This window comes from Cucumis melo, chromosome 11 (genome assembly GCF_025177605.1).
Source record: "Cucumis melo cultivar AY chromosome 11, USDA_Cmelo_AY_1.0, whole genome shotgun sequence".
In the NCBI taxonomy this organism is placed as follows: Eukaryota; Viridiplantae; Streptophyta; class Magnoliopsida; order Cucurbitales; family Cucurbitaceae; genus Cucumis; species Cucumis melo.
In genome coordinates, this window is record NC_066867.1 from 15,536,367 (window position 1) to 15,561,685 (window position 25,319).

The 25,319-nt window shown below is 35.4% G+C and overlaps 1 protein-coding gene across 22 annotated transcripts in view; it reads left to right on the plus strand.

Annotated features, from left to right (window-relative positions):
- LOC103490451 (U11/U12 small nuclear ribonucleoprotein 65 kDa protein) overlaps positions 1-19,118 on the plus strand; it is a 33,860-nt gene extending 14,742 nt beyond the window's left edge. For 7 of the 22 annotated variants that reach the window (XM_051079064.1, XM_051079067.1, XM_051079065.1 and 4 more), the window contains 4 exons: positions 10,272-10,330; positions 11,060-11,125; positions 16,795-17,683; positions 18,460-18,603. In XM_051079064.1, the coding sequence (XP_050935021.1) occupies positions 10,272-10,330; positions 11,060-11,125; positions 16,795-16,950 (281 nt within the window). In that variant the 3' untranslated portion in view covers positions 16,951-17,683; positions 18,460-18,603. The other 15 variants (XM_051079069.1, XM_051079068.1, XM_051079070.1 and 12 more) reach the window with 9 other exon arrangements.
- The last annotated feature ends 6,201 nt before the right edge of the window (positions 19,119-25,319 follow it).

The window sequence follows — 25,319 nt, forward strand, 5'->3', positions numbered from 1 at the left end:
GTTCAACCTTGAGATAAGTGCTGATAGCTGGATTGAAGAAGTTCGCTGGTTCAGTAGGGCTGGAGGTGTGGCTGGTGCCGACTGTGGAGAGGGAGGTTGTCGGGACTGCCAGCAGCTGGAAGGCGGGTGCTGTTGGCCGCAAAAGACCGATCGGCAGAATAGGAGGTTGGTCAGCTGCTGCTGGGGGCTGCGGCTGAATGGATGGGGGTGCTGTACAGATGTGATGGCGACTGTACGGACTGTACAAACGATTGTGGTAGGAGGTGCCGGAGAAACTGGTCGACGACGGGAAAAATGGTAGCGGCAACGGTGAGGTTGTTGCTGGTGGTGAAGGGTTCTGTGATAGGGTTTTTCATCGGTTGATTTTCATCGATGATGGCTAGGGTTTCATTGGTCCTTCGCTCTGACACCGTGTTGAAAAAGAAGGAAGAAGAGTAAGCACAAGGTATACGTGGAAAGCCCTTAGTACAGGGAGAAAAAACCATGATAGAAGCCTCTCTTATTATTTTCTAATAATCGAAAGAGTACAAGATCGAATAATATATATAGGCCCTAATAAGCCTTAAAAAAAAGGAAATAAAACTAGGGTACAATAAACAACTCTTGAGGCGATAAACACTCCACTAGCCCCTAATTTCCAACAAGTATAATGCTGGAAGAGGTGAATATTTATACTAGGAAATAACCTAAAGAACGATAGTGTTTTTAAATGAAAAGGATAGGTGACTTTTCATTAAAAAGGTTGTGAAAAGTAAGATGTTTATCTTGAAAGATTAAATGATTACTTTCTTTCATTGGGAAAAATGACTAAGTATGAATCAATTATCAATTCATTTTCAAGAGTTAACAAGTTGATTTTGTATATTGAAGAAAAAAAAAGGAATCTTGGTTGGAAACTTTTCAGATAGAAAATCTTGACAATAAATTTGGGGAAAATCTTGTTGATGCCCAAGTAGTTGATGAAGTTGAAGAAGATGGAAACTATTTGGGTAGAGAAAAAACAATTGAAGCAATTAGTAGCCATGGGCGAACAAACTCAAAAAACACTAAAGCCCCCAATTTAGATGATTGTGTGGAAGTTGAAAGGGAAGAAAATTTTGATGCTTTCGACCTACATATTTTGCACCCTGTTTTGTGGTAAGATGATGAAGAAATTGATACTCATGAAGTTGAAGCCATGGCTAAAGGAAATCAAGAAGATTTCCCCTTTTGTTCTTTCCATTCCAGCAATTTGCCAGAAGAAAGACCTCATTCAATAACTCCTGGATAAAAATCACAAATCCTGATTTGCTAGAGGCGTGTTGTACAAAGATTCAAGTCCCTGGACTTGATCAAAACAGGTCAGCCACATTACCTTCATCTTTTACCGACATCCTTCAATCAAGTTGTAATTCTCAAGCACATCTGTTTCATTTGTGTGAGGTGTTTGTAATCCACAAGATTTTAAAGAAGAATCAGTGGTCAGTGTAAGCAGTGAAGAGCTCGAGAGAGATGTTTGTGAAGAAAATAAAGCTGATAATGATTTCCCCGAAGATATGAATAATAAGGCTTTAGGCCTTTTATTCCAATCTGAAGAAGAGCAAATTCTTTCTAAGTAAGAATTTTCCTTTATCCCTCTGAAAAAGGAAGATATCCCCCAAAAGTTGCATTCTATTGTGGAAGCTTGCGATATCTCCCTAGCATAACTTAAATGAAAATTTGGAGCAACCTGGAGGTTCTAGAACTACTTCTCTCAGGGTCTCCAAAATGAAGATCATATCATGGAACACTAGAGGTCTTGGCAAAATATCAAACAGATTGATTCTTAAAAGATCTCTTAAGAAGATCAACCCGGATATTGGTTTTTGTTTTTTGGAAAAGGAAACCAGCCTCTTTATTGATAATAATGTAGTTCAATGTACAAAAAGTTTATACAAAGAGCTAAAAAAAAAGACCATTTAGGATCAGCAAGTGCACTAGACATCTCGACTAGGTTAACACTCCTTAGCGGCCTCATCATATCCATAAAAAATACTCCATAGCTACAAAATATAATTTTCCAGCATGTGCTGTAGAGCCAAAATGGAATAATAAAAGATACAAAAACATCATGAAATAAAAACAGCAGCAGTACAAAAGAGCAGGGCAGTGAATCTTTCAATGATGGCTGCATGAATGATTCATGAAAGAAATGACTACTAGTGATTTGGAAAAAATGTGAGCCAGGCAATTGAGACTGATATCTTTAATGGAGAATGTTTGAAGTCTTTATGGAGAGTACACCAAGCTACTATGTTCCTATTTGCTATCTCAAAATGATCTAACCAATACGTTTCCTTATCATGGAAAGTTATTTGGTTTCGTTCAAACCAAATTTCTGTGAGCACCGCCTAAATTTCCCCAGATTAATCTCGTCTTCTTCTTAAATAAAGGCCCCAACAAAACTTGCTGAACATTTAGGCTAAAACATTCTCCAAAAACCCATCCTACGTCAAGAAAAGAAAAGAGAAGAGCTTCCACAAACAATCTGCAGAGTAAGAAGAAATAAAAAACAGATGCTGTAGGATCTTCTCCTTCTTGCTTACACAGTGGGCATATTGAGGGTGATAAGCAGCTGTTTGGAAACTTCCTCTGCATGACTGAAGTGCAATTCAAGAGACCAAAGATCATAAACCAAATGAGAATGTTTACTCTCCTTGGGCATTTAGATTTCCACAAAGCTTTATATAGATCTTTGTATAAAGGAGTGAAAGCCGAGAGGTGTCTTGTGAGGGATTTGACTGTAAACTTTCCATGATCTTCGAAAGACCATACCCTTCTGTCAAGATTGTTTGGAACACTTTTAAAAAGTTGCTAGTTGAGACATCAAATTTTGAAAGTCCAGAATCTCATTATCTTTAAGAAGCCTTCTAAAGACTATGGACCAAGAGGATGTCGAGTAATCCCAATGTGCTGCTGTGGAACCTCTTGATAAGAGTGTAATTCTGAAAAGATGGGGATATTGAGTGCAAAGGGGAGATGGTCGATTCATCCATCCGTCCCAAAAGCAATCCTTATACCATCACCATGTCTAAAAGAGGCTAAGGACTCCACCTTCCTCCATACTCGTGAGATGCTAATCCAGGGGCTTTTTAGGTTGTAACCAAAATTTCCAACCATGTGTCAGTTAAATGGTTCTTTTCTATGGATGCTTTGGACAACTCGTCTCCATAAGGAATTTCTTCATTCATAAACCTCCAGCCCCACTTAGGAAGTAGAGCCATGTTTTTATTTTGCAGCGCTCCCAAACCAAACCCAAACCTCCATCAAGTTGAGGCTGAATAACTTTAGCCCATTAACTAAATGGTCGACTTTACTTACTGTGTGCCATTCCCAGAAAAAATTCCTCATTAGTCTCTCCAAAGAGGAGGCTACGTTGACCGGTATTGCAAACAAAGACATATGGGGAGATTGGCCAATACGGGATTGGCATAAGGTTGCTCTTCCTCCTCGTGACAAGTTAAATCTCCTCCATTTCTCTAACTTTTCCTTGCACTTTATCAATCTTGTGCTGCCAAAAAGTAACCTGTCTTGGATACCCCCCAATGGAAGTCCTAAATATAAAAAGGGCATCTTTTCCACGGAACAGCCCATCTTTTCAGCAATAAGTTTTAGCTCATCCTCATCCACATTGACTCCACATAAAGCTGATTTTCCCAATTTATCCTCTGCCCGGAGCACCATTCAAAGAGTGCAATTGTGTCCTTTAGTTTCATTAATATGCTTTCATCATACTTACAAAAAAGAAGGGTATTGTCTGCAAATCAGAATATGAACCTTCCCTTTACCAACTACATAGCCTTCATAATGCCCATTTACAACTAGCTTATTCGAGAGAGCTTCCAAAACCTCGCTTACTAAAAGAAAAGGGATAGGGGATCACCTTGCCAAATTCCTCTAGAAGCAAAAATACGACCTCGAGGCTTTCCATTAATGAGAATGGAGAATCTTGGCATTTTTATGCAGTCCATAATCCAGGATATCTATTTCCGGTCAATTTTTTTTTTTTTCTGTACATGACCCTTTCAAGGAAATTCCAATCCACACGATCAAAGGCCTTTTCAAGGTCAAGCTTCAAAATCCACCCTTTTTTCCTCTTAGCTCGGTATTCTTCCACTATTTCTTTTTCAATTAAGACCAGATCAAGGATTTGCTATCTTCAGTGAAAGCGCATTGAGAGGGGCTGGTGATGTTGGCCATAACAGATTTCAGTCTTTCCACGAGACTTTTGCTACTACCTTGTAAGTTGAGCTTGTGAGGCTGATTGGTCTGAAGTCCTTTACAAGAACCACATCCTTCTTTTGTATTAGACAGATAAAATTTTCCTGCACACAAGCGTTGAGCCTTCCACTCTCATAAAAATCTTCAAATAGGACCGTGAAAGACTCCTTAACCAAATGCCAATGTTTTAAGAAGAATTCAGCCATGCATCAGGGCCTAAAGCTTTGTTCTTTCCAAGGCTTTTAAAGCCTTGGCTGTTTCTTCTTCAGTAAAAGTGGCAGTAAGAGCCACATTCTTAATTGGAGTAGCCAATCAAAGATTAGAGGTATATATCTTGGCCCTGGAGTTTTCTTGTATAGATCATCATAATACCCCAGAATTAGTCTTTCTATGTCTCGGAAAGACTTGGTTGCTTCTCCTTGTTCATTGATTAATTCTGAAATTTAGTTTCTCCATTTCTTTGCGGCCAAGAATCTGTGAAAGAAACCTGAATTCTCATCCCCTTCTTTTAGCCAAGAAAGCTTGCTTTTTTGAATATGGTTCCTTTTTCCACTTTGTAGATACTCATTAAATCAGCTTTCAATGAGGGATGGAGGGCTAATTCAGCTGGGTTTAGGCAAGAAAGTTCGGCTATACTGTCACAATTTCCAATTCCTTTTAACAACTCCTCTTTTTTCCTTTCGAGTGTTTCCTTGGGATTTCCCTTTCAGATTTTTAAGGCAGCCTCTACATTTCTCAATTTGCCAATAAGCACAAAACCAGCCCAACCAGTAATGCTTGGACTGTTCCCAGTTTCTTCAATAATTCTGTCGCATTCTGAAGAAGACAGCCAGCTATCACAGAATCTGAAAGGTGAGGGGCCCCATGTAACTGATCCTGCCTCCAACAACAAAGGGAAATGGTCTGATATTGTGCGGGCCTTTCTACTAACTATGGAATTTTCAAAAATCTCTTCCCACTTGTTGAAGCAATCTAGCAATGATCTAGAGGTTGAGGTCCCTTCCCTAGACCATGTAATCTTGAATGGAATAGAGTGACTAGCAATCAGAATATTCAGCTTGTGACAAAATTCTGCCTACCTGACATTAAAAGGGCAGTTCAAGAGTTGGAAAAAAAAAAAAATAAAGCCCTGGGTCCAGTTGGCTTTACACTGGGGTTCATTCTGAAGTTCTGGGATCAACTAAAAGAGAACTTCTTAAAGTTGTTTGAAGAGTTTTACAGCAATGGCAAGCTAAATTCATGTACTAAAGAGAATTTTATTTGCTTTGTTCAAAAGGAGTATGCAGCGTTGATTAAAGACTTGAGACCCATAAGTCTAAGTGTCTAACCATACTTAAGTGATTGCAGAAAGGGTGAAAAGGATTATGCCAACCGTTATCTTGTTATCACAAAGTGCTTTTATTGAAGGTGTCTAAATACATGACCCAGTTTTGATAGCTAATGAAGCTGTGGAGGATTATAGATCCAAGAAAAAGGACGGGTGGATTCTAAAGCTGGACTTAGAAAAAGCCTTCGACAGTGTTGAATGGGACTTTTAGAAAAGTTGCTTTGGGAAAAAAATTGATCTTCAGTGGATTTCATGGATAATTAGATGCATCTCTAATCTAAAGTTCTCCACTTTCATAAATGGAAGACAAAGGGGAGAATTCTTGCCACTAGAGGAATTAGGCAAGGGGACCCACTTTCCCCTTTCTTATTCCTACCGGTAAGCGAAGTGCTGGATGCTTTGATTGCACGGTTACTCGAAAAAGGAAGGTACGAAGGCTTTCGGGCTGAATAAAAAAGGTTCGTTTTCATACTACAATTTGAAGATATCACCCTAATCTTTTGCAAGTTTGATGATGTAATGATGGAGAATCTTCACAGCACTATTGAATTGTTTGAATGGTGCTTTGGTAAGAAAATTAATCTGGAGAAATCTGCTCTTTCGTGGCATTAATATTGATGATGGCAAACTTTACTCAATGGCAGCAAGATTAAGCTGCAAGGTGGAGCATCCACCAACAATCATGTATTTAGGCCTTCCTTTGGGGGGCTACTCGAAAAAGATGGAATTTTGGCAACCGGCTATTTATAAAACATGAGGAAAGCTCAACTTGTTTGCATCGTTGTCAGAATTGTGTTTGGGAAGATCCTAGAGATTTTTTTTCCGAGCAAGCTTCTCAGCATAAGACCTTGATGGAATCATCAACTTTTAGCCTCCTCGTGGCGTTCCTTCTCCTAGGATCTCGAGTTTGTCTTAGTGCGAGTTAATGGATGTTTAGTTTGAAATAGTCTTTTAGTCTTTTTATTTGTATTTGTGTTTCTTTGTACTTCTTTTGGTTTTGTTTTTCCTTTGGACGCTACTCCTTTTGTTTTGGTTTTTAGCTTGTTTGGATATGATGAGGGTGCTATGGGGTGTCAACCTAGTTGAGATGTCCAAGTGCACCTCCTGATCCTTGGTTACATGCTCATTGTATAATTCTCTTGTAGTATGAGCTTTTGTCTCATTATTATTATATTAATAAAGATGGCGTTTCCTTTTCATAAAAAGATAAAATATGAGGAAAGCTGGACAAATGGAGAAGGTACAATCTCTCTCGGGGAGAAAAAGCAACCCTCTGTAAATCAGTTAGTGTTTTCAAAGTGTAAGGTGCACTTTAATGCGACAAAGAGCTTTAATTGCCCCAAGGTGAGAGGCGACGAAAGTGTTGCCCAACTGAAGCAAGGCACACTTAATAAAATAATGAATAAATATTATTTTTGACAATTATGGATAAAAAGTACTTTAGACTTTTAAATGTTAAAATATAAACAAAATTATTAAGAAAAACTATCTAAAAAGATATTGAAAAAAATCTTTGACAAAAGAAAAAGAAACAAAAATGCTTTTAAATGGGTAAAAAATAGTTCTTTGAGTAATGGGGTAGAAATTTTGCCATTTGGCAGTTCGGTTGGTATCCAGCCAGCCATGAGCCAACATTACTTTAATTCCAGCACCCAACCCTTCAATTCTCTTGTAGGAAATTTAAAAATAAAAAGAAAACATAACATCTCTTCTTCCGTTCTGATTAACATCCAATCTTCTTTCCTTCCATCATTTTCCAACACTTCTTCCTTTCTATCATTTTCGATAAGCAACTGATGGACGCTAAGCAAAAAGATGAATTCTTCCATTTTCTTCTACCAATTCTGCTATTCTTTTTCTTCATTTCTTTGTTTTTATTTTATTCTTGTTGTTCAAACCTTCATTCTTGAGAAGAAAATTTGAAGAAAAACAGAAAACTTAAAAGAATGATATAAAAAAGAAAGAAAGACTAGCTGGAAAGATCCAGATATCATTTGAGAAGTGGCATTTGTTGTCAATTATGCATTAGAATATGTGCTTCCATATTTTACCATTGCGCCAACATTAGTTGTAGAAGACGTCTCAGCAACCAAAACAGTACTTCTCACACCTCTGCTCACACTTGTAGAATTATTCTCGTGCAACCACTCTTCCAAACCTTGTCAATGTTGCACCGATACATTGTTTGTTGACCATTTACTGGCGTGATACTCATTCTGTCTCATAATGCACATCTATCATAGGTTATGTTTGATTCTCTGTTGCATCTGTCCTCGGATCTACTCTCTTTGCGGTAATGTCTTGTATGGTTTTGATACCTGTATCACTTTTGCAAAAAGGTTAGTGAGAAGAAACAGGTGAGTAGTATTAAACAATATCATAACTCATGGCTGGTCCAAACAAGGTTTTGGAAAAGCTTCAGAAACGTCACCCCTAAAGGTTTTTTCTCCTCACTGCTGCCCCATCTGTATTGCAGGTCCGGACTCCACTGACCACCTCTTTTTGCATTGTATCTTTGTTATGAGGTTTTGGAAGGATATCCTCCATTCCTTTGACTGGTACCTAAGAAGCACGGACACAGACATGCTACATGACACGACACGTTGATATGCCCAATTTCTAGAAAAGCAGGACATGACACGTTATAGATGTTATAGTTTTTTATTCTTTTAAAATAATATATGTGATAATACTTGCAGATAAATTACTCATATATGTTAGAATATAACGATGCTTATGTAAAACATAATTAAAGAGTACCTTAGTTGTCGGAGTTCATTAAAAAGTTCCAAACTACATTACAAATACAAAACTCTAAATAGAGATCACACTTTCATCCAAAACAATGGTACACATGGGGTATGTTTCTTTGGAACCATTAATCAAGAGTTCTCCGATTTTATTATTTTTCATGCATTAAAAAAATATTTTCTTGCTAGTTGGGAAGATATCTGGGGTAAGTTTGAAGCTAAAGTATCATTCTAGAGATGTACTCTTATTAGGAGAGGGTGAGCTGCAGTCGTTGGCTTCGTCTGATCGGAGGGGAGGGGTCGAACGTTGAAGATTAGAGAGGACTAGAGGAGAGTGAAGATGAGTGCATAGGGTTTGTTTTTCATGAAAGGGGCGGAAGTTAAACAATAAAGGGGTGTGTTTTATATTTTAAAAATGTTTTTAATGATACTAAAAAATTCCAACTTGTCGTCTAGCGTGTAAGATTTTTTTTTAAAAGTGATGACACGCAATTGTTGTGTCCAACACGTGTCGGTGTTGGACCGGATACTCTCTCCAAAAAAGAGTGTCCATGCTTCATAGACTGGTACACTGCCCTTCCCAACGACATCATTAAGGCCCTCACATATGCCTTCATTGGTCATCCATTCACTTAACAGAAACCACTATGTGGAAGCACTTGATTCGGGTCTTCTCACAGACCACCTAGGAGAGAAACAAACGTCTTTTCCTAGACAAGGAAGCTCTTTTGCTAGCTATTTTGACATGATTATCCTCCATGCTATGAATTGGTGTAAATATTCACCATATTTTAGTTCCTGCACCCTTTCTTCCCTTTTGACCAATTAGTGGAATATTATGCCACTCCTTTGGTTCCAGCTTCGACCGTTTCTTAGTAAATTTCATACATCAATGGAATTTGTTTCTCATAAAAAAAACAGAAAAACAATATCATAGCTCATGAGAGTGGGGTAAAGGTAATTCTTAAACCACCTATTGACATTGATACAAAAGCTTAAGCTAGTGGGTGAAGGCAAATTTAATGTTATATCATTTAACACTCCCTCTTACTTGTGGGCTTGAAATATGAAGAAAGCTCAACACGTGGAAATGTATATTAATTAGGGAGGAAACAACAATACAGGGGTTTGAACACAGGATCTTCATAGGTCCGGTTTGTAGTGTACTGTATGGTTAAGATCTTTAAGTTCATTTGGAAATGGGGATGATAATGGTGTTAAGGGGGTGCCATTCTAGTTGTGATGTCTGGGTGGACATCTCATTTGTAATTACTTTTTTTTTTTTTTTGTTTTCTATGTACTTTGATTATTAGTCTCATTTCATTATCCTAATGAAGAGGTTTGTTTATTGTTAAGAAAAGAAACACAGGACCTTTTGAACTAACATGCTCTGATACCATCTTAAATCACCAATGGATCCAAATGCTTTAACTGTGGGTGAAGAGAAATTTAATATTGTATCATTCAATAGAAATATTGAAAAACCTAAATACTCTAGTGCATATCTCGGGATAAAACAAGGATTTGAGAATCTCTCTCTTCCAAGCCTACCAATTGGTCACTTTCACAACACTTTCTTCCCCTTTACAAGCTCTGTGTACCCACTCACTCACTGGCCAATTGTCCTGCAATACCAAGTTCATGTGAGAACCATACACCAAAATATTGAACCTGTCTTGGCCTATTGCTAAAATTATGCATCAGACTTTTTGATTGATCAATATATCAGGAAGTAAATTTGAAGATTTCCAGAATGTGCAACTAATTATAAGTTGAATGCCACCTCATTGTAACCCTAGGATATGCCTATATATCTGGTCTTTGGATGCATGGAAGAACATTACTTTCACATTCTTCTAATGGTTTTCTTTGCCAGCTTTAAAAAATTTAAAAGCTACTATGGTTCTTATCTTTTCCAATGAGTTAGTTTTAACTAGGTGGTTTTTATTTTGTAGGATCATTATTTGAAGGTATTGATGAAGCCAAATCTGCTCTAACTGTGAAGCTAATGCAGGTTAGGTATTGTTGTCATATGTGTAGTTCAACAAAAAAAATTTTGAATAACGGAGAATATGTAACTTCTTCTCTGATTACTTGAAGAGCATAGAAGAAACATCTGCAAAATTGCCTCATTGTCTGACCTGGAGAGCCAATAATATGTATCATATGCTTTATTATTAGGCATCAGCTTTTACAAAGATAAGGCAAGCATAAATAAGGGGTTGTCTAAATCTTTTAGTTGTAAGCCAAGCCTCGTGGTTGCATTAGGTTGATTCAACACTTGAGAAAATGCTATACATTCTTGATTGAAAAAAAAAAAAAGATGATGTTTTAGTAGAACCTTGACTCTTCTTTACCATTAAATTTCACTTCGGTCATTATTTTTAAAGCATGAGATATACTAATGTAACTTAGATATTAGCATGATAGTCTTGCAAAGATCGAAGTGTGATGGATGACCTTTTATCGAATGAACAAAACTTGTATTGTATTTTTTGACTTAAAAAGGGAAAAGGAAAAAAGAAAAGAAAAGGGTATTTGAATGTTGCAAGTTAAGGGGGACAAATCAATTTAATATGAGCTATGTTATCAACTGTTCCAAAGTATATGACCTAGTTCAGTATGATCTTTTATCAAAGTGTGCTGGTTAGTTTCTTGAGAAAGAGCAAATTATAATGATTGCTCATCTGATTGCATATAGTCATGACCTGCGATTCAAACCTTTTCTTTTTCTGAATTTCAGGAGGGAAGAATGAGGGGCCAAGCATTTGTAACATTTCCATCGATTGAGCTTGCACAACTTGCTTTGGTATGCGTTTGATTTTTTCAATCCATGTATTTTCTTGATCAACTATTCACTCAACATATTGATCATGATTGCTCTTACTTGTCAAGGAATGGCTAGAATTCCACCCCACTTGGTGGAATTGTAGAGTAATTGTTCTTTTATATGTTTTTGTTGATTGCAATATAAATGAAAGAGCTTGTGTTTAACATATGTTCTTGTAGCTTGTTCGTACCATTCGTACAACTTTGAAAGCACAAACACTCCATTTTAGGGGTGGTATCAATGTGGGATGTATGTTGGGCACATATTTGTTTAGGCACACGGGGGACACTTGTATGAAACACTAATAAAAGATTTGACATGTTGAGACATAATAAAGATATTTCTAAACGATTGTTTGTAGTATGAGCCCAAATATAAAACCCAAGAACTTTTTTAACAAAGGTAAAGGAAAAACATTAAACCTAAAATGAAAAAACTCAGTATAATATAACATTAACTTTTCAACTTCTGTCCCACTCTTGTTATGCAATTCATGAAAACGAATAGACACAGTAGTCTTCTTAGTTCTCCTTCTCACCATAGCAGAAGAGACCAACGTGTTCTAGCCTCAATCTTCCAACTCTTTGATATCAATGATGAAGTATGTTTCCCCCCTTCAAGTGTACCACTATCAAGTTACTCACTGTTGATCGTGTTTTATAACCAAAAGAGTAATTTTCAGTCTTGAATGTTCTTCTTGGATGGTAAAAATCCATTTTTGATGATTCTTTAATTCATCTAACTCCTAATCTTTACATTGATTTCTTGAAAATGAGTTTGATTGGATTGTTGGGCCATTTTTCGATATTGTCGCCTTTTTATTCCATCCCAAACTGCTTTAGAAACATCATCGGAGTTACTAGAATCAAATTTCCAATTTGGATAACGATAGGTTCTTTGATAAAATTGAGCATGGCAAAATTAGAATGTTGAAATTCTTCTTTTGAATCAGAACTCCAACATTGTTTATAGAAGTAAAACCGATTTTCTTCTCTATACCAACTGCTGGTTTTTTTCTTAGACATCTTCTTTGATCGGTAGTAGTCCATTCTCGCAAAATCTTGATAAATCATTGGCATCTCTTTTCTTTCTTAGAATTTTAAGGGTTTCCTCAAATTACATGTGTGTTGTTTGGCAACAAGCACCACACTCAAAGCTCCCTCTTGTGATCGACATCAACAAGGGTTTACCGGTCTTCCACTGCAGGCAGTTAACATTGGCCTAGACGGTTGCTTTGACACCAAATTCATGTAGGCTAAGTAACCTCAAGGAGAAATCCTCCAACCAAAGATTGTGGATCTTTTATTAGAATGAATAATGTGCTTCATACAAGAGGAGAATACCCCTATTTATAGAGTTCTATTACAAATGGGGTGAAAAGGGAATTAACCTAAAATATTACCTAATTACCCAATTAATTACCCAATTAACCCTTAGTCTTCTTACATCTAAAATCCTTGGAAATATCTTCCCACACCGTATTCGAAATTGCTAATGGTAGCAGTAATCCAGCTAGTGTCATGGCCAATGATTTGTTCTCTAACACATCGTACACTCTTCAACATACTTTTGGACATCTTTCTTCATACCCTCCCAATACAACTCTCCAGCAGTCTTTTGTAGGTATACAAGAAGCTTGAATGTCCCCTGAATACGGAATCATGATAAGTGTGTAATATTGTTGGCAGTGTTGAAGTGAAAAGTTTGAAACACTGTCCTCATCCCTAAGAAGCAAAGACATGGATACGAGACACGGATAAGACATGACATGGACACGGCGACACACCATTTTCAAAAATTTATGACACACACGACAAGGACACGTTTATTAAAAAATTCATTTTTAAAAAATTTAGATCATTTTTATAGTAAAAGAAAATCCATAGTAAATGAATTGATGCATTTATATGCTTAAAATATTTAGCTGGATGCATTCTACTCTTAAAAGTTATTATTATTGTCATAAATGTGTCTTTTTAGTCTACTTAACGAGTGTTCTATGTGTGTCCAATGCATTTTTTGCATTAACAAGTGTTCGATAGATGTCCACCAAGTGTCGAAGTGTTGAAGTGTTCGACATGTGTTGAACACGGACACCAACATGCTAGCCAAACTAAAGTGTCTGTGCTTCTTATGTACAACTTTCCAATTCTCTCTCTTAGCTTGATATCTTCATAAACTCCAGCACTAATTGCATCCGTGTCTAACAATGTGGGTACCACCAAATAGGCTAACTCACCACCCTCTGGTTTTCGGGATAAAGCATCTACTGCTTTATTATCCACTCCTGGTCAGTATTCTATTAGTGTATAGCTCACTTTCCCGCAGCACTGCCAAAACCACTTCCGGATGCTCTTCTGAATTCTTACTGTAGATCAGAATGTCATCAAAGAATGATACGACAAACTTCCTCAGGTATTCCTTGAACAAACTTCCTTAGATATGCCTTGACAATCTGATTCATCAGGGCTTGAAACGTAGAAGGCGCATTGGTCAAGCCAAAAAGCATCACCAGAAACTTGTAGTAGCCTTCATGTGTACGAAAGGCAGTCTTCTTAGTATCAGTAGGATGCATTCAAATTTGATGGTACCTTGATTCAAATCAATCTTTGAAAACCAAGCTACCTATTCAATTAATCAAACAACTCATCTACCATCGTTATTGAAAATTTATCTACCGTGGTCACATTATTCAATGCTTGGTAGTCTATGCAAAATTTCCAACCTCTGTCTTTCTTTATCTGTAGCAAAATTGGGTTGGAATAAGGGCTAGCACTTGGTCGTATGATTCCTGAAGTCAGCATATCCACAATCTTCTTCATTTCAGACTTCTGACTATGGGCATATCTATATGGCCTAACATTCACGGGGCCTTCTCCTTCTTTAAGATGAATGTGATGATCTATCTCTCGGATTGGAGGCAATTCCTCTGGCCATTCGAACACATCATCATACTTCAACAGAACTTCTGTAAACGCCTGTTGGATAGAATTTTGTTTGCACTCTAGAGTTCTTTCCACGACTCCACGCCTTGCAAGGATCTACATTCTACCAAAAATCCTTGATCCCCTGTCTTCCAAGTTTTTGCCACGCGTTTCAAACTCACTTGTAATTTTTCTAGGCTCGAGTCTCCCCTCAACACTATTGACTTCCCTTTTTGCAGAAACTTCATTGTTAGTGTCCTCCAATCTAACTTCTGTCACCTCTAGGGTGTGTAACCATTGGATCCCCAAAATAACGTCTACTCCACCCAACTCTAAAGGTAGATATTCTTCTTCAACTACTAATCCTCCAATATGCAATCACACTCCTCTGCACACCCCCTTCCCCTTGACCGTCATGGCAGTGCCCATTATTACTCTGTAATTTGCGGTCAACTCAACTTTTATCTCCACTTCTACTACTTATTGTGCAATGAATTGTGTGTTGATCCACAATCTATCAGCACCACCACGTCTCGGCCTCTCAATTTGCCCATCAATTTTATCGTTCCAGGGTTCGGTAAGCCAACTACTAAATTCATCGATAATTCCACTATTTCTTGTACTTATGGAAATTGGTGTTCTATCGGCTCAAACTCTTACTGCAAATACTTCTAGCTCGTTGGTTTCCTTTTGCAATTGCAGGACTCAAAGTTCTCTCTGATTTTTAACCTTACATCGATGACCTATGGTGTATCATTCATCACAGCAGAAACATAATCCTCTCTCTTTTTGTTTCGAATTCAGCGTTAGATAAACGCTTGAACATGCCCTTGTTTTAAACTCTGATTCACTCCTTGCAATGTCATCGTCCGCATCAAAATTGGTTCGACTGCCTTTGGTATTTCCTTCGCTGAGATCGGTAGAATTCCTTTACGATTGTTCACCACATTCACTCCTTTATTTTTTCAATGATCGTGGCCTTCTCTCCCTTCTTCTCCACCGTTTCGGATCGAACCACTTCTCTATTTTCTACTCTTTGGCCACTTTCATCATATTCACAAGCCTAATGGGCTCCTAGCATTCTACCTTTGCCCTAATCCATGGTACAAGCCCATTCATGAATGAATTCTCCAAGATTTCATCAGACAAATGAGGCAACGGTGCAACAAGCTTATCGAAAAGATTTATATATTCTTCTACAGTTGATTCTTGTTTAATCATAAGAAATTGGCTACATACCATCCCTTGCCGAGGAGATCGAAATCGTTGTAGTAGTCATATCTTCAACGCTTTCCAATCGGAAAATGGTTCTCGATCCTCCTTCGCACTGTATCAATCCAGAGCCTCTACGTTGAAACTTATAACTGCTATTGTCAATTTCTCATCCCCTGTTAGTTTATGAATCTGAAAGTATCTTTTGGCTCGAAAAATCCAGGAATTAAGATCAGTGTTGTTGAAAATCGACAACTCTACTTTCTTGAATTTACTTCGTTCTAATGTTGCATCTCCTGGTCTAGATCGTGCAACTTCATTCGTAATTGCAGTCGTAACTATTAGCGTTTCCTTCTCATTTTTCCGCTTGAATCGTCTTGTTCATTATTCGAAGATATTACATCGTGATTACACGATCTTAGTCATGAGATCCTTCGACAAATTCTTCATTTCTTCAGAACTACGTCGTTGACTATCCACTTGTACATTCAGTTGTTCCACACTCTTCGATAGGGATTTCATGGGTTCCTCCATTTCGATAGAATCTTCGACTTCGTTCGCGTCAATCTCTTCTTCCAATCATTTTTGCACCATATTGGATGCTTTCCCCAGGTTTGATTGCTCCAATACCAATATGAAAGGTATAGATCTTTAATGTAAGAGTAATGGTGGATCGAATAGTAGAATTACAGTAGAATAACTAGAGTATAATAACTAGGGCACAATCAGAGATGGTTGTCCTCGACTCCCCATCTCTCACTCTCGAGAAGATACTTTCTAGTCTCTCCCTAACTAACTCAATGCACTCTGAGAATAAAATATTATTCTCCCGAGTGGTCCCCACTGCTTACAATTCCCTGGCTCGTACTATCCTTTCCTCTCCTACCATACGAATGCACTATTGGTGGCCTAACAGATGTCTTGTTAAATGATTTTTCAAATGCATTTGTACTGACTTTCTTTTCTTGTTTTCTAAGTCAAGGCTACTCGTGGGAGAATTGGCCACATTAACTTTGCCAATTGATATGCCCGAGGGTGATTTAGGTGACGAAGGAACACTTAGGATATCTATAGGAATGACATTTTTAGGATACAAAGTGTTTGCCTCATCTTCTAATTTTTGCATGTGAGACACAGAATCCATATCAGACGTGTATGGTTGGCAAGAATGTTGCAAACATCAGCAAGGGAAGGGACGCCTAGAACTTACCCAAACACCCTGAAGATTTATCTTGCTTGGATGACTACCAACCGGTTGTTGGTTGTAGAAGAGTCGGTTGGAGAATCAAAGCGAGCATTGTTGATTTGAATCTAACAGTTGACAGAATGACTAGATGATGGAACGATTCTTGGAGAGTTTGTTTATATTGTATTTGAGAAGTATCCGCATCTAATATGTGTTTGAGAAACATTGATATCTGATACGTATTTGAGAAATACCTAGTAGTATCGATATCTGATACGTGTTTGATACGGAATCTATGTCTCACATGAAGTATCTTATCTTCATAGATGAATAAACGAGGAAACAAGAAGGTAAAGCTGGTTGCTTTTATGTTGAAGTTTGAGGCCTCTACACGGTGGGACCAAATCCAAATGAATCGGTGGCTAATATGCAAGGCACCCATCAGAAGCCGGTCAAGAATGCTGAAGATGATGAAGGAATGATTTCTTTCGGCCGACTATGCACCAATTTTGTATCAGTAGTACCAAAAATGTGAAGAAAGACTTTATGGAATGCTGAAGATGATGAAGGAAGGCTATTTTTGGAAGACTTTATGGAAGAAGTTTAACACAAGTTTAAAGTTTTGCACAGCAAGTCATTCTCAAACCGATTAGGAAACAAGAGTCACACAAACAGAACGGAATCCTTGGGAATCTTATACGTTTCTTGGAGAGGACAAGCCTAAAAAATGGGACCTGGTCTTAGCTCAAGCAGATTCACATTCAATCAGATGAATAATCGATCCATGGGAAGTTATCATTGAAATAGTGTACACTAAACTCCTTAGATTTACTGTTGACCTTACTAATTTGCCTTCCTGATTTGATCTTAATTTAGAAGTTGAAGGATTAACTGAAAGAATAGCAGAAGTACATAAAGAAGTCGCACCACACTCGGAAAAAATAACCAACTTAAAAGGCAGAAGCATAGATGATTCAAAGAGTTCGAAGGAGATTTGGTCATGATTCATCTTCAAAAAACTCGATCTCCGATAGGGACTTGCAGGAAATTGCATCCCAAGAAGTTTGGTCCTTTTCGAGTATTGAAGAAATGCGGTGACAAGGCTTACAAGATTGAACTACCTGAAGATTTACACACGAGCCCAATCTTCAACATTGCAGACATAACCGAGTACTTCCTACCAGATTAGTTCTCCATTTTAACATAAACTCGAGGGTGAGTTTAATTTCTTTTGGGTGGAGGAAATTTGATGTATTATGTTTACTATTTTACTTTTAACTGGTTCTTTAGGCTTATAAGTTAATAAAGCCGGTTCTTTAAAAATCTTGCTCATGTATTCTTTATCTTCTAAAAGGTTATCGTTGTTAACTAACTAGTGAGAAGGGTATTTAAACTAAACCTTCTAAGCTTTCGATACAATGTTTGAGGTATCCTTTGGAATTGAGTATTTTCTCTAAACTTGATACACCAGATACCATCCTTTGAAGTGTCCATGCTTCTTCATAGGGAGGGCTGGTATGTGGTCTCTCCCCTATTCCCGTGCTGATTCTAGATGCACAAGATTAATAACTGTCGAACCCAAATTTTCCCATTTTACCTGCCCTAAGATACGCCTTACAAATTACTGTGCATACTTTTCTTCTAGATGCTCTTTGGTTCCGAATCCTATAGAATTGCTATTCCAAATACCTGAAGGCTGTAGTATTATTTGTGTTTGGTTTTTGTTTTAATCTTCCGGTAGGAGTAAAATGAGCGAAATATCTAATATGCCTGTTGAATATGGAAAGTCTTCTCCTTCCTCTATCTCTTTGGAGTTATTTCCAGCAATTATTTACATTCTTTCTTTGTAATATTCTTGCCTTATTTATTATTCTTTTTAACGTGGAGTGTTCCCCATATTAAATATATATGGGTGAATCACCCATTTGTAAAGAAATAAGAAGAATCTTTGTATTCATAATTCTATAATGCCAAATTCATTGTTTTGACAGAATCTAGTAAATGGTTACGTGTTCAAAGGCAAGCCAATGATTATCCAATTTGGGCGGAATCCAGGAGCCGTCAAGGGGAGTTAAAACGTTGGCTACTAGTACCCAATTGAACCCCAAATATAAACTTGAAATATCAGAGATATGGTAAGCAATGAACGAAAGTAGTATAGAAAAGATTTCAAATTGCTATAGTACTAGGAAAGTTTTATGGTCCTCAACTGATATATAAAAAGACATCATTGTATTAATGTTGCAAGTTAAGTTAGTGTTTAGTGTTATAAATGCTTGCACATTTTTTCTTGTAGGTCAATAATTGAAGCATGCTGGGAAGTTCATTTCAATGAAACAAGGCTGTATCATTTGGTTTTAAAAAAAATCAAGGTAGTTGTGAAGGTCAAGATCACAACGACATGATGGTGTCTAATATTTCGTTGGCTGATTTTTGTGCAATTTCGAGCTTGGTTGAGTGGAGTGATTCCGTTAGGACTTGTATATAAATCAAGCTGAGGGATGTTAGGAAGGTGAATGAATATACTCAACTAGTTTGGATCGTGATACTTTATATTGTTTAGATCATTTATTTTAGTTGTGTAAAATGTAGTATTGCTTCTACTGTTGATTAAAAATATAGTTAGGCCCGTTTGGGATTGCTTTTACAATCCTATGAGCAATTATATGACAATCTTTTTTTTTTTTTTTTCTTTTGGAGGAAAACACTGATTAGATGAGAATCATAACTATTTAATAAGACAACTTATTTTTTAATCTTTCCATAAATTTTTCTAAATTTGTTTCAAGTTTAACCTGCTAAAGCTATTTAAATCATAGATTTGCTAGATTTGGTGTATTCCCAGCCAGCTGAACTTTATCATTCCATTAAATTATTCACATTTTTGTTAATTTTTAATTGGTTCAATTCTTTTCAATAGTTGCATAAATGTCAAATTTTAATGTGTTGAAGTTAGGATCATGGCCCATATGTTTATGATTTTGCAAAGAATGACAGAATTCCTTAAAACCCAATCCAACAGAAATACCCGAGTGATTGAATTGTAGTTTTTAAAGTGTGATGGCATATAATTGTTGTCATTTGATTGCGGACGATGTCAATTGTTATTTGATTGTTATTTTATATTGTTTTGTTTTGATTTTTATTTGATATTGTTTGTTACTTAATTGTCAATAATATTAGTTATTATATGGTTGTCGTCTATATAATTATCAATAGTATCGATAACTATTTAATTGTTGTTTGATTATTATAAAATATTAATTAACTATAGTAATCATCGTTGTCTAATTAGCATTTGATACAAATCGTCAATAATACCTATTTGGTATTCATTGCTATTCGATTATTGTGTAACTATTGTTTGATATCGATTTATTTCTATTTGAATTTTATCAAATATCTATTTGGACAAACTAGTTTGTGATTGTTATCTAATCAAAAGTTAAAATTTAAAAGGGTTAGTTACATCAATGGCAAAAAAAGCAAAAAAAATAATAGCATGTATAACACAAGGATAAAATAATTGCATATGTAGCACAAGAAATAGTAAAAGACTAAAATATCTATGTCAAACCACCATTTTGGTCGATTCTTGTCAAATTTCTCAAATTAAAAACTATCACTTTCTCAAGTGATAGCACATATCACTGATAATTACTATTATTGATAACAATAATCACTGATGATTGTTATCAGTGATATATACTATCATTGATAACTTTCAATTTGAGAATTTCACATACTTCTCGATCACATTGAAAGCTATTAATAATAGCTACAATTAGTAAATATCACTGATAGCTGTTATTAGTTGTTATCACCGATAGTTATTATTAGTGATAACTTGTTATCATTACAAGTATTTTTTTTCTCATTTCTTAAAGTGAAAGTTATAATTGATAGCAATTGATAGTTGCTATACGTTGTTACTACTACTAGATGCTATCAATGATAGCTTTAATTTGAAAAATATGTTATCGGTTGATATAATTAATAACAGCTATTAGCGGTAGCTTTTATCAATGATAGCCATGGAAGAGTAGTGTAACTTTTAATTTGGGAAATATGGTACCATTTGCTAGCTGTTATCGCTGATAACTGTTTTCAGTAATAGTTTTCTATTTGAGAAATGTGGTATTATTGCTTTCCCTGATATCTTCAGTCAACGATGTTGTTATCAATGGATATTCATGATAGCTACTATAAGTATCTTTTCTATATTGGTATCAACGTAAAATGATATCGCTAAACATTATCTCTCAATGATTGCATTAGAAGAATATTGATGATAGCAAGTATAAGCGATATCATTTAGAGATATCTTTACAAGAATATTTTTTACAAGTGATATCTCCTTGGTAAACATATCAATTTTGAATTGATGAGGTTTAATTAGGCTATCTATTGATATTTTTTATAACTACTATCAATAATATTCTTCTATTATGATCAATAATAATATCTATCGGTGATAGCAACAAAAGAATATAACTGATAGCATTTATAAGTAATATTCCCAATAGGCTACTATATATCAATAAAATCAAGGTAATGCTACTATAAAGTGATATTGTGGTTGTTTGCTTTTAGCATAAATGGATAAAAAAATGAGATCAGATAAGCATGTTATTAGTAATAGCTTCGAATCACTAATGACACAATATCCATATGATAGCCACTATTGCTAATATTATAAATGAAATTTATATAGTTATAACTTTTGTTGAAATAAATTATTGATTTCTGGTTATGCTATCAATATTCATATCATATAGAAATTCAAAGTTTAAGTCATCAGTGATAAATTCATAAAAAACATATTGACATATTAGACATACTGTCATTGATAGAAGTCACCATTACTTGAATTTATGTTCGAAAACTCGTAGTTTTTAGTTTAAAATTATATTATATTCAATAAAGTGGTTATTGATGACTTATTAGTGAAAATTGAGTACTAAAATCTTGAATCCAATAAACTAAAGTCCTAAGGCTATTTTTTGAGTAAACTTGAACTTTATGTAGAGACATACATGTATCAAGTTCGAGTCTATAACCTAAATGGTCTATAGTATATGAATAAGGTTAGGCGCCTTATTCTGAGGACACTATAGATGCGGTCTGCTTTGTAGGTAGTATAAACGAGGTGGGCCTAAATTGTTCATGTGGAGACATGAAAATGGGTGCATCCTATGTAAAAAGTTTACATAAGATTGGAATCATGAAATAGTCACTTTACATTATAGAACATTGTTGTCTGTATAAAACTGACCGTTTCACTTATTGATGACCTAAGTAACTTAATCTTAATTCTATGTTAACTATGAACTTTTGTTCACAAGAAATTATCCATAGGTGAGAGCAACTTAACAATGTTTGCCCGATAAGCTCTCATTTTAGGGTTTTATGTCCTAAAACTCGTAGATAGTAAATGTAATCTATTTATCGTCATGTGTTATTTTTATAATTTCAATAAAGTGTTATTAATTATTAGTTTCGTCTTAATAACCTACATTTAATAAACTAACATCTTAAGCTGTTTGATGAGTATTAAACTGTATGTAAAGACATACAAGAATCAAATATACAATATAGAGCTTAAATGGTCTATAGTGGATAATGTTGGGTACCTTATTCTGGTAACATTATGAATACAACTCACTTTTTATTTGATACAAATGCAACAATCCATCACATGCGTATAGGTGACATGCAAGTGAGGGTATCCTATGCAGTGAGTTTGCATAAGAACAAACCACAAAATATTATTGACTAGTTAGGTTTTTATTTCATTAAGACAACCTACGTAACTTTGTCTTAATCTTGGATGTATTATGAACTCCTGCTCGCAAGGAATTGTCCTTTGATTTGTACGGGTGAAAGTGACAAGTTTTTCGACTCAATATACTTATCATTTTGGGGATAAGACTGAGTGGGGAGCTAGGAACCTAACCACACATGGAATTCACTCTTTTCCAACTTTACAGTAAGCAAATTAGTGTTTCCTTAAATGGTGTCTCCATAACTTGAACAAAGAGCATTACCCTCTCTATGACAGGAGAAGGGTTTTCGTGGACAAAAAAAAAAAAATCTACAGTGAGAAGAGTTCGGCTATGAGTATTTAGTGGAGTGTACACACAATTAACGAATATTAATTAATGTGGTTAATGAGTTTAGCTAATTAATCTCATATTGTTGTAGCTTCTAATCTATAGGTCTATTAAGTCCTCTTCCTATCTCGTAAAGGGTAATGAGGTTTATGTATATTAATTGTAATTTGAAATGTTCAAATTTACTTTGGGAATTAATCTAGCGTAGGGTGATACATTATAATATAAAGTTTTATATTTTAATTAAACTTTATAATATAAATTTAATTTTGGATATGATTCAAAATTAATCTATGAGAGAATAAAATATTTGGATGAGTTCAAATTCTAATTTTCATATTAAAACTATAGATTAAAATTTAATGTGTATATGATACACATTAAAATTATAGGTTATGAGAGAAATTTATATATGAATATGATTTAAATTTGGATTAAAATAAATATAAGGTATTTAATTTAACCAATTAATTAATTGGACAATTAACTAATAGTTTTATTTAATTATATTTAATTAAATTACTATAGGTTATGTGATAGATATTCATTTAAATATGCTTTTATTATAAAATATAATTATATATTACGAATGTAGTGATGGAACACGAGACACGCGCAGCAGAAAAATGGATCTATTTTACCCTAATTGCAACTAAACAATTTAGTAATTAACATGCAAAACTACCCTAATTATAACAAAATTAGGGTTAAATAAAAAACTTACCTTCGTAGCTTCCCGTTCCTCATAATCTCCTCATGAACTCAAACTGAGAGACCACAACTAGTGTTGACCTGCTATTATCCAGACTTTGAATTAGGTTGTCGGACCCAAGGTGAAGAAAATTGAGAGAGGGATGGAAATTGGAGGTAGAGTTTTAGGGTTGAGATTTGGGAGAGAAATATTAATTTGAATAATTTTTTTGCAAAATAAAAATTTGCAAAAATTTCAAAAGTCTTAAAATATTTGAAATATGACCTTTAAATAAGGTTAATTTTCATAAATATAACAAGACACGAAAATATTTATGGCTCGTGTAACAAAACCAAAAAGCCATGATATTTTCATAAATTACAGGTTTGCCCTTGGATAATGCTGACCATTTTTCACTTCTTTTTCTTCTTCTTCTTTGCAAATTATTCATCTCCTCTTCATATTGTTAATTTTTTCATACTATGACTTCTTCATTTTACAATATTATGGTTATTTATGTAAAATACCAAATTCTTCATTTCATCTTCCAAAATTTCTTTCTTCATTTCTCATCTTATTTTTATTTTCTTCTTGGTACAAGATCAGATCGCTTAGACTAGGTAAAAGGGTTCAAGATCGTTTAGACTGATCTCTAGACTAGGTAGAAGGGTATAAGATCGTTTAGACTTGCCACAAGGGTACAAGATCTTTTAGGCTTGCTACAAGATCGTTTAGACCAGGTAGAAAAGTACAAGATGATTTAAACTTGGTACAAGGGTACAAGATGTTTAGACTTGTTACGAGATCGTTTAAACTTGCTACGAGATCGTTGCTAAGAGATTGTTGTTAAGAGATCGTTTAGACTGGATAGAAAATCATATTTTCAAGCATGTGTGATTGATTAATAGTGGGGGTATTTTTGTTATTTTTTGTTGTGGACTTGTGGACTTTCTCCTTTTTTAAAATTATTCTATACAGTGTAAATATTTTTGCATTTTATTCTTTTTTTTTAAAAAAAAACCATTTAGATAACTTAATCATGTAGTTAGTACACAAAATCTCAACACCTAACATTCCACTAATCATTAGTGGAACATAGTGGGCTAGGTGTCTACATGTCATGTATTCACTTATCTCACTAACTAAGTTTTATCCAACAAAATGTTGAATTTTTCCACTAACTTTAGTCTAAGAGCAATATCATCATTTGACCATTTAAGTCAAAGTTAAACTTACTTTTTCAAGTCAAAAGTCCACATTTTGACTTTTTACCATTTTTTCCATAGGAATTCTGACCTTCCAAGTATGAATCCACATTCATTTTTCTAAAATTCAAATCACATTCGAACATAAAGTCGGTTTCATCAATTCCGAGCTTCCGAATATGAACCTGTATCCATATTTTTAATATTTAAATCACATTTAAACATAAAGCTCTATACCAAACTGATATTGACGACTATATCACATATATTTGTTGGTTTCCTCTCTTAGCCTTATTCGAACAACCCGAATTATTCCAACATATTATTCTAAGTTAATTCCATATGAGCTAGTAGGAATACCTAATGGACCTATAAATCATGGGCTCCAATGATCCGAGATTAACTGGCTAAACCCTTTTAGACTAAGCTAATCGATATTCGTTAAATAACGGTTCATTACACTAAAGTCACATAGTTGCACTCCCCTCACTATAGATATGTTTATGTCCATTTGATATAACCATGATCAATAAGTTGATCCTTCACAGGTTGTTCATAACCCCGTTGAGTCAAAATACCATTTTACCCCTAAGACTACATCTTGCTCCTTAAGTTCGACTGATCCATTTTGAATAATTGGTTTTAGGTCCAACCTATAAACCAAATCCTCTCGAGCCAATGAGAGGGTGAGGTCCCTTGTTCAAGCTTTGGATACAGTCCTTAAGGGACTAACCTATTTACTAACCCTAAAACGAGCATGAGTGATTTCCATCTTGCACCTTATGTCTCTAGTCATCCACTCGATCTTACCCCTGAGATGAGAGGCTTATTGGGCCAGCGTT